The 10,303-nt window shown below is 33.6% G+C and overlaps 2 protein-coding genes across 7 annotated transcripts in view; one reads left to right on the plus strand and one right to left on the minus strand.

Annotated features, from left to right (window-relative positions):
• The window catches only part of camsap2a (calmodulin regulated spectrin-associated protein family, member 2a), a 46,617-nt gene extending 44,493 nt beyond the window's left edge, over window positions 1-2,124 (minus strand). For 4 of the 6 annotated variants that reach the window (XM_048183109.1, XM_048183108.1, XM_048183105.1 and 1 more), the window contains exon 1: window positions 1,503-2,123. In XM_048183109.1, coding sequence (XP_048039066.1) covers window positions 1,503-1,641 — 139 coding nt within the window. In that variant the 5' untranslated portion in view covers window positions 1,642-2,123. Of the gene's footprint in view, window positions 1-1,502 lie in introns of all 6 variants that reach the window. The other 2 variants (XM_048183107.1, XM_048183104.1) reach the window with 1 other exon arrangement.
• A 1,044-nt stretch (window positions 2,125-3,168) lies between these two features.
• On the plus strand, window positions 3,169-8,693 carry ddx59 (DEAD (Asp-Glu-Ala-Asp) box polypeptide 59). Its single transcript, XM_048183110.1, has 7 exons — window positions 3,169-4,072; window positions 6,059-6,241; window positions 6,324-6,413; window positions 6,497-6,748; window positions 7,842-7,994; window positions 8,140-8,268; window positions 8,347-8,693. The coding sequence occupies exons 1-7, from the start codon at window positions 3,332-3,334 to the stop codon at window positions 8,614-8,616; spliced, it is 1,818 nt and encodes a 605-aa protein (XP_048039067.1). The 5' UTR covers window positions 3,169-3,331; the 3' UTR covers window positions 8,617-8,693.
• The last annotated feature ends 1,610 nt before the right edge of the window (window positions 8,694-10,303 follow it).

Raw genomic sequence — 10,303 nt, forward strand, 5'->3', positions numbered from 1 at the left:
AATTCTCAATAGAAATGACATCAAAGTATATTTTAATTTACTTAAAGGTGCTCTAAGTGATCCTGGGTGGAGTAACTTCCTGTTGATGTTCGAAGTGTTGTCAAACAAAACAGAGGCTAGCTAGACCCTCCCTCCTCCTCCTCCTCCCCCCTCCCCTCCATGCTTCCTGAAACAGTCATGAACGTGCATTTAAAATCATTCTTGTCGGTTATTGGCTGGAGCATGTTTATTATGATTCGTGGTCCAGGCTGCACCAGTTTGTTTTTATTGCCGTTTTCGGAGCTTGTGGCAACTACAGAGACCGCGTTTTTTTACAGTGTGTTCAGGGGACAGGCAGCTAGCGGATAGTGAGGAGATGTTTGCTGTATGTGGCAAAAAATGTTTTGGCCTAAAAAAGGGGTGACATCACTTAGAGCACCTTTAAATTATTGTTGGTACATTCAGCAGCAGTACACTTTAACTATATTTCAAAAGACAGTATTTATGAAATTACACTTATAGGCCCGGTTTCACAGACAGGGCTTAGATTAAACCAGGATTAGGCCTTAATTCAGTTAGGACATTTAAGTAGCTTTTATAAATGTGCCTTAGAAAACAAACAAACAAAAAAAAATATATATATTACTAGTGTGCATATTGAGACAAAACAATGGCACTGACATATTTTAGTAAATTATGCCTGTAGACAGGTAAAACATACATTTTAGTCTGAGACTAGGCTTAAGCCTTTTCTGTGAAATTGGAGGATGAAGATGTACTTAAGTCCTACTTAAGTGGGTAAAAAAAACACTTAAGTTCAACTAATTTCATGCAATATAAATTTAAACTATAATACATTTTCATTAAATTACAAATAACATTTAATTAAGTGCCTGGAAACATTACATTCAGTTGGCACTTAAGTATATTCTTTTAAAGTAGGTTATTTCTGTAATAAGTGCTCTTTTTAAAAGTATGCTAAAGTGTACTTCTTTTTCATAAGGGTTTGAGTTTACAGATAAAGAAAGGCCATCACATGACCATGTTTCATATATACAAACAAAAATATTGTAAATATGTTGTATAAAGTGTATCATGTTTAATAATGATTCTGTCAACACTACATAATATCACAGTTCTGAACAATTAGCATATTCATATACCATGATATTTACAAGGTAACCATTTTACATATTTAAAAAAGCATGGCAGAACTTGTTTTGTTTACATTACACCATAAGTACTGGATAAAATTAATAAACAACAGCTATTTATGAAACAGTCTAAAATTATATATAACAATTGTTGAATATTAATATTATGTAATATAATACAAAATCCTGTCAGACTCACTGCATGAGCAAAATGCAGTCATTAACACTCTGAATATTACATTATAATATGCATTCGTAGTTAAAATATGGTTTTATTTTAATTTGATATCAAACGTATTCAAAGCAACACATTGGCAATCAAATCAAGAGACAAAGATGATGGTGGAGAAAGAGAAGCACGCCACCTACCTGTACCAAAGGCTTTGGCCACCAGCCATGTGAGGCTTGCTCTGATTTTAGCTCTATTAAAATCATAATGTTCAAAAGACTTGATGGCAGGAACAATGAAAGTCTTTTTCGGATCCCTGGAGTCGGTCAGATCTCCCATGTTCACAGCTGCAGTGTCACATCCAGTACTTACAACGATGACATCTCTCCGAAGGAATTCAATGCATCAAATCTGACTTTTTGCTTTTTATCTCACACATATATATCAGATTTTGTAACATACATGTGTCATATCGCTGTTCAAACACTCGGTTGGGCTTATTTTCACATCAAATTCGCTCCGATCCGGTAATAAAAGTGGGGTTCTGCCCATACAGCTTCATCCATTCTGGTACCCCATTTGAATTTCGGCTGTTTTTCTCCTTAATAATCCCTCATGTTCCGATTTAAAAGAGCTATCTAAAAAGTCTTTGTCTTCTTTAGGACCTCGCCATGCTCTGCCCACATATTCCCATCTGGATATTTACGGTTATTCTCCCTCTATTCATCCAGCGTCCTGCGGTCTCCCTGCAGCAGTGTGAGAGTGAGCCTTCTGCGCATGCGCGCTCCGCCCAACACGCCAACAATCCAAAACTGGCAGAAATTGGGAGGACTATGCTAGAAATGGGATCCAGTGACATTTTATAACATAGATATTATTAATATGCTCTATACACACACATAAACATAAAAAATCAGAACACGTTTTTTCATAATTTGTTATGCAATTTATTGTATTTTATTAATAGTGTGATGTTGTCGTAAATCATTAACATTACATTAGTGAAACTGTATTCTTCATATTTATATGGAGAAATTCACAATTTGGTTAAATAAATAAATAAATAAATAAATAGTAGGCCTAGATGAAAATACAATATCCACCTCGAGTCTACTGCTGACCCATCTAAAATATAAAATATATAATTCATAATAAAATTATTATTTTAGTGACCCTTAGTTCTTCAATGTTCTGTTGGCCTACATATACACAAATATATACAAATTCAAAACATATGGCTTTTTTATTGTGAAATAATAATAATAATTATTATTATTTATTATAAGCAGATGTAATCAGTACAATAATGTCGTATTCCATTAACAAACACAAAACAATATAATACATGACCCAGGTGAATTTCACAAATATTTTTCAATAAAGTAAAATAATTATCCTATTGATCTTCAAGTCTTGACGAATATGCATGAACTTTTATACGTGACTTATATGCTTTTAAGTTAAATTTTAATATATTTTTAATTATATATTATTAACTGATGTAATAAATTATTATATAAAACTATTATTATTATTATTTATAAATAATAATAATAATTTATAATAAGTACAATGATGTCGTATTTCATTCATTAAAACTTTAGTATAATACATTGTCCAGGTGAATTTCATAAATCTAAAATAATAGAGAAATTTCTTTATTTCTCAATAAAGAAAAAATAATTTTACTGACCTTTAAATCTTGTGAAATATACATGAAGATATACATAAATATGTGCTGTATAGAAATGTTAATATTAGTAGTTAAATGATATATTATGAACTGATATAATAAGTATAATACTAGCGTATATAATAATAATATTTAAATTCTTTAATCTTTAAAAACTACAATGCCCAGCTTGACGGTTGTTTATATGACGTCACATCTGCGCGACTTTTTTTTTAGAAGCGACTCAGTCCACATATTTTGAGTTCTCTGAAATAAAGCGTTTCCAAAAGATATATAATCGTCGTTTTTCTTTTGTTTTGTTTTAGTTCGTATCTGTGTGGTGAATGCGGGCAGAAAATGTTTATGCCGAGATCGCTAAAGCTCAAGAGAGCCCCTGAGTCCCATCAGCAGAACCCCAAGAGAAGCAAACCGACACCCGAAGACACCGTTTCCACATCTCCATCTGACATCTGTCCTCCAGACGAGACTGTGAACACTGAAACAGAGGAGGAACCCGATCAGACAGAGACTGAAGAACCAGATGAAGAGGAGGAACCAGTGAAGTCCTTCAAGAAGAACCAGAGATGGCCAGAGCCGGGAGAACCTGTGTGCGTCATGTGTGGACGATATGGAGAATACATCTGCGATAAAACAGACAATGATGTCTGCAGCCTGGAGTGTAAAGCCAGTCATCTAGCTAAAATGTGCTTCGGTTTTGGCGAGAAGGTCTTTTCTAAGGATCCTCAGGAGGGTTCAAAGACCTCTAATGCGTCAAAAACTGACACTGAAAGTTACTCTTACAAGGAGGATAGTTTCATATCTGAACTGACTGAGGAGCAGATTAAGAGAGTTCAAACAGAGCTGGCTATAGTGACTGCTGGCAGTGAGGTCTGCAGACCTATAATAGAGTTCGAACACTGTAACTTTCCCACAGCACTCAGGCTCAACCTGAAGAAGGCCGGTTATGAGGCACCCACTCCCATCCAGATGCAGATGGTTCCTGTTGGTTTAACCGGCAGAGATGTGATTGCCACTGCAGACACGGGCTCTGGAAAGACCGTTGCCTTCCTTCTTCCAGTGGTAATGCATGCACTCCAGGTAAATACTGTAGTAGTGAACATCTTAAGTTCATAGTTCATAGGCATAGTTCACCCCCCTTTACACCCTTATGTTGTTCCAAACCTGTATGAATTTCTTTCTTCTTCAAACGATATTTTTTGAAGAATGTTGGTAACCAAAGAATTGCTGGTCCCCATTTACTTCTATAGTAGCCTATTTTATTTTTTTCCATACTATGGAAGTCAGCAAGGACCAGAAACAGTTTGGTTACCAAACTTTCTTCAAAATATCTTCTTTTGTGTTCAGCAGGAGAAAGAAACTCATACAGGTTTGGAACAACTTGTGGGTGAGTAAATCATGACAGAATTAAATTTTTTGAGTGAACTGCCTCTTTAAGTATTTAAATAGTGCTTTAAAGGGTTAGTTCACCCAAAAATGAAATTTCTGTCATTAATTACTCACCCTCATGTCGTTTCACACCCGTAAGACCTTCGTTCATCTTCGGAACACAAATTAAGATATTTTTGATGAAATCCAATTTTTTATCCCCCATAGAAAGCAACATAATTAACTCATTTAAGGACCAGAAAAGAGGTAAAGACATTGTTAAAATAGTCAACGTGACTACAGTGGGTGCATGTGTCTTGCTGCTCATGTGAACAGCGTCGGCCAATACTGAGTCGGCATTCGGATGTAAACATGGAAGCGTCATTATTTTTGTTTTGTTTTGTTTTTGCGCACAAAAAGTATTCTCCTTGCTTCATAACATTAAGGTTGAACCACTGTAGTCACATGAACTGTTTTAACGTTGTCTTTAATACTTTTCTGGATCTTGAATGTGGTAATTATGTTGCTGTTGGGATAAAAAACCTCTTGGATTTCATCAAAAATATCTTAATTTGTGTTCTGAAAATGAACGAAGGTTTCACAGGTGTGGAACGACATGAGGGTGAGTAATAAATGACAGAAATTTCATTTTTGGGTGAACTAACCCTTTAAACAGTGCAGATTGATTCAAAGCAGCATCACATTAATAAGCAGGAAAATTACAGTATTAATCTTGTAAAATTAATCAATTATGAAACACATTCAGTTTTCAGTTTCAGCTGTAAAGCAGCTCTACAGAAGGTACAGTAATACAGTAATAGTGTCATTTTTCAGCTCAATTTAGCTCAGTTTTGTTTCATTTCAGTGCAATAACGTTAATGTTCATCAATTATGAAAATTCAATTGAGATATATGCAGCCCACAATTGTGATAGATAGATAATGGAAATTTTGTGTGTCAGTGTTGTCTCTCAGGTCATCCTGTTTAAATAGAAAACTCTTTTAAGGTAACAGCTGTTACCCTAGATAGTGAGTTCTCTCCTGCGCCCCGCCAGTATGAGTAATTCATAAGAGCAGATCTATTTTTGACCGGTCTATAATTCCAGTGCACTTCCTCTGAAAAGTTCACAACCAGAATGCTTAGTTCAGATAAGGGCAATTGTTATATAAAACTCATATTTCCCCGGACAGCTATAATGTCACATTAACGTTTCATATCAGGGTTCATTTTTAGGTACGAACATTTGCCTTCAGTCTTTCTATTTTGGCAAGTTTATTTATTTATTTAATGTGTTAAATAAAAAATTTCACTAGAGTTTCACTTTTTTATTAAGTCATTAATTTCCAGATTTATTTTTTTCCTGTGTGTAATTACTATAAAGAGAGATTTGGACATGATAAAATAAGTTACAAATGATAAAATTGTCAATAAGTAAAAACAAATCAAATTTGTGCTTATTTTTGTAAAAAAAAAAAAAAATAAATAAATAAATAAATAAATAAATAAAAATATATATATATATATATATATATATATATATATAAAATGAAACAGTATTTTTCAGTATCTTTTTAATCTTTTTTTAAATTTAAAAATATACTAATTAAGGTTTTTTATGTCCTGGGTTGCCTCTTTTTTTTTTGGTCCATGTTATTTGTACTTCCCACAAATAATTGATGTATTTTGATCATTTCCCAGAGCCAGACAGCTTTTCCATCTTCTCCCACGTGTCTCATCCTGACCCCAACCAGAGAGCTGGCCATTCAGATAGAGACGCAGACGAAAGAGCTGGTGATGGGTCTGCCGAACATGAGAACTGCCCTGCTGGTGGGTGGGATGCCTTTACCTCCTCAGCTGCATCGACTCAAGCAGAAGATCAAGGTACTTTTGGGTAAAGTTTAGGGTAATGTTTGTCAGTTCAGAATCCACAACACCTTATTTGTTCAATTCTTCCTTTGTCCAGATTGTAATAGCCACTCCAGGACGCCTCATTGAGATCCTGAAACAGAAGGCTGTACGGCTGGATGATGTCAGGGCCATTGTGGTTGATGAGGTAAGCATCCATGCGTCCATCCATCCATCCATCCATATTTTAATCAGTGTAATTATTAATATAATTTTCAAAAACATTCAAAGGCAGATACCATGCTGAAGATGGGATTCCAGCAACAGGTTCTTGAAATTTTGGAGCACGTCCCTGAAGACCATCAGACGCTGTTGACGTCAGCCACCATTCCCACAGGAACGGAACAGCTAGCTGCTCGTCTCACCCGTGACCCTGTGAGCATAACCATTGGACGGAAGAACCAACCCTGCGCCAACGTTCGGCAGATCGTCCTCTGGGTGGAGGAGCCGTCAAAGAAAAAGAAGCTTTTTGAGATTTTAAATGTAAGTTTACTGTAGAAACTACACTCAAAATTGACCCCATTTGCTTTCTTGATGCAAGTTTTTGTGCACGATTCATCTGTGGAAATGCGTCACATTTTGATTTTAAAAAAGAATATTCAGATTTGCTATACAGATTTGCCTGCTGTCGAGTCGACTGACTTGTTGACAGAAATGCATTTACAGTGGAAGTCTGTGGGGCAGTCTTTGCCGTTGTGTCTTACCCTCCTCTCCAGAGGAAATGGGCGGGTCCTCAAATGGCTTTGCTCCAGGAAAAGTAGCAACGGCTTACCAGGGACACAAAGCAGGAAAGCATTTTATAAATCACAACCTGTGGGCAAAAAATTCCCAGCTAGCTATTCAAATAAACACATACGTACATACATATATTAGTATAATATGTAATATTTTAGAATAATTGTCCATCAGACATAGTGTATAACAACTAATAAATATGAATTCATAAATATGAAATAACACAATTGATAAATAATATTAATTGAAAAATATGAAATGAACAAATACAATTCTTTATTTATATTATTTAATATTTTAGAATAATAAATAACAAATGATAAATATGAAATTAAATATATGAATAATTATGTTTAATATTAGAATGATCCATTAAAAATATGAAATAGCATAATTGATAAAAATAAATGTATAAATGTGAAATTAAATAAACTAATAAATACATGCATAGATAAATACATTAATATTATGCGTAATATTTTAGAATAATTGTCCATCAATAATATGAATCTACATAAGTGAATTTATAAATGTGAAATTAAGTAAAAAAGTAAATAAATACATTTTATTAATTTTATATTTAATATATTTTAGCATAATTGTCCATAAAATATGAAATGGCATAATTTAAGTTTTAGAATTAGAACTTTTTTGTAAATTCAACAGAAACTGTTTTACAGCAGAAACAAACAGAAAGTGAAAGCTATATTTTTGTTTTATTTACTATTAATATTTGTACATTGTTTCATTTCCACTTCATCTATAATTTTCGTTTATATTAGATTATTGGGTTTGCTTTAGTAGGATATTATCTAAATTATGGCTTTTTGTGTGTTCACAGGACAGAAAGCTCTACCAGCCGCCGGTGGTTGTATTCGTAGACTGCAAACTTGGGGCCGATCTGCTGTGTGAAGCTGTGCAAAAGGTCATGGGCTTAAACGCAGTCGCCATCCACTCGGACAAGACGCAGTGGGAACGCAACAAAATTGTAAAGGTAATGCAAAAAATGTTTTTTAAAAGCAGCCCACAAATGTCCAAAAGTATAATTTTTATTGAACTTCCCACAAAGATGGGAAAAAAAATCATTTCCCAGAGCCAAACTGCTTCTCCGTCTTTTCCCACGTGTTGGTGTTTTGTAGGGTCTACTCGAGGGTCAGTTTGAAGTAGTAATCAGCACTGGTATTCTTGGAAGAGGGCTGGACCTGGTCAATGTTAAGCTGGTAGTGAACTTTGACATGCCAGCTAACATGGATGAATATGTTCATCAGGTATGAAGTGTTTTATATAAAACACTTAAACATTGAAGGTTCATTTCTTTAATGATACACTATGTTTGAACCTTTTAGATTGGTCGAGCTGGTAGACTGGGCCACAGAGGCACCGCCATCACCTTCATGAATAACAACAACAAACGGCTGTTTCTGGACATTGTGAACCGAGTGAAGCCCACCGGCTCCATACTGCCACCACAACTTCTCAACTCACCCCATCTGTTCGAACAGCAGAGGAGAGCCAAACAGAGGAGCAACCATGGAGAGGAGGACGACATCATCGGAACCAAGAGCAACCTCATCGACATCATCAGGAAGCATGACAAAAGAGCTGCTAGGAAATAACCAGCAAATATATTTTATTGTTAAAGGTTTTGTTGCAACTTTTGTAATTTGTGTTTTCAATAAATGATGCAAATGTCTCTTCTGACTATTTCCGGTATAATAACATGCACAATAATCACATCACCTCACATTTTGAAATTGTTAGTAAAGTTAATGGAAAAGAATGTAAAAATACTATGGTGTAAACCTGTTAATTGGTTACTGTATCATATACAGTAAATCATACTATATTTCATATAGTATGAAATACTTTTAAAATATTGAAAAAATGTGTTTAGATATTAAATTAAACTTTATAAATGACAGGGAATTTGTCATATTTAAGGTATGTACACTACCGCTCAAAAGTTTGGGATCGGTTAGATTTTTAATGTTTTTAAAAGAAGTTTCGTCTGCTCACCAAGGGTGCATTTACTTAATTAAAAATACAGTAAAAACAGTAATATTGTGAAATATTATTACAATTTAAAATTTTATTAATAAAAGTTTTCTATTTTAAAATGTAATTTACTCTTGTGTTGGCAAAGCTGAATTTTCAGCATCATTACTCCAGTCTTCAGTGTCACATGATCCTTCAGAAATCATTCTAATATGTCGATTTGCTGCTCAAGAAACATTTAATGTGTACAATTGTACAAAATATTTGTGTACAATATTTTTTTCAGGATTCTTTTATGAATAGAAAGTTCAAAAGAACAGTGTTTATCTGAAATCTAATCTTTTGTAACATTATAAATGTCACTTTTGATTGATTTAATGCATCCTTGCTGAATAAAAGTGTTACTTTCTTTCATTTCTTTTAAAAAATAAATAAATAAATAAAAATTCTTACTGACCCCAAACTTTTGAACGGTAGTGTAAAATGTTACAAAAGCTTTGTATTTCAGATAAATGCTGTTCTTTTGAACTTTCTATTCATCAAGGAATCCTGAAAAAAAAAAGTACACAACTGTTTTCAACATTGATAATAATAACAAATGTTTCTTGAGGAACTAATCATCATATTAGAATGATTTCTGAAGGATCATGTGACACTGAAGACTGGAGTAATGGTGCTGAAAATTCAGCTTTGACATCATAAGAATAAATTACTTTGTAAAATATATTCAAGTATAAAACAGTTATTTTAAATTGTAATAATTTTTGACAATATTACTGTTTTTGCTGTATTTTTAATTAAATAAATTAAGCCTTGGTGAGCAGACAAAACTTCTTTTAAAAACATTAAAAATATTACTGATCCCAAACTTTTGAGCGGTAGTGTATATAGTAAAAATGTAAAACAAGTTTTTTTTTTTTTTAAATAAACTGTAAATAGAATAAAAAATACAGTGCCAAAATGAGAAAAGAATGATTATAGTCAGTGTTGCGCCATGTTTAATTTTCGACAGGAATGAAAACGAGGCTGTGAGGAATTTAACGTCTTTCCGAATAAAACTTTAATAAATCTCCATAAAACAGTTTTAAAAGTTGTGACTTGTGAAAATGAAGTGATCTAGGACCTTTATACAGCAAGCTACTGTAAAAACTACGTCCTCACAACCTCGTTTTTATCTGCGTTAAATTTACGTCTAACCTGAAGGTCTATAAGTAATAACGTGTAAAAGACAATTAAGCTGTAAAACGAAGTTTATTATTTAAATAAGCATAAACTGAAGACAGTAAAATAAAGATTACCGCAATGTCG

The sequence above is a fragment of the Megalobrama amblycephala genome, linkage group LG2 (genome assembly GCF_018812025.1).
Source record: "Megalobrama amblycephala isolate DHTTF-2021 linkage group LG2, ASM1881202v1, whole genome shotgun sequence".
NCBI lineage: Eukaryota > Metazoa > Chordata > Actinopteri > Cypriniformes > Xenocyprididae > Megalobrama > Megalobrama amblycephala.

Excerpts from the sequence above, each read along its gene's own strand:
- ddx59 (XM_048183110.1), top strand. The coding sequence starts at position 3,332 with ATGTTTATGCCGAGATCGCTAAAGCTCAAGAGAGCCCCTGAGTCCCAT. Across the intron at positions 4,073-6,058 it reads TGGTAATGCATGCACTCCAG|AGCCAGACAGCTTTTCCATC; the intron begins GTAAATACTGTA and ends ATCATTTCCCAG. Across the intron at positions 6,414-6,496 it reads GGGCCATTGTGGTTGATGAG|GCAGATACCATGCTGAAGAT; the intron begins GTAAGCATCCAT and ends AAACATTCAAAG.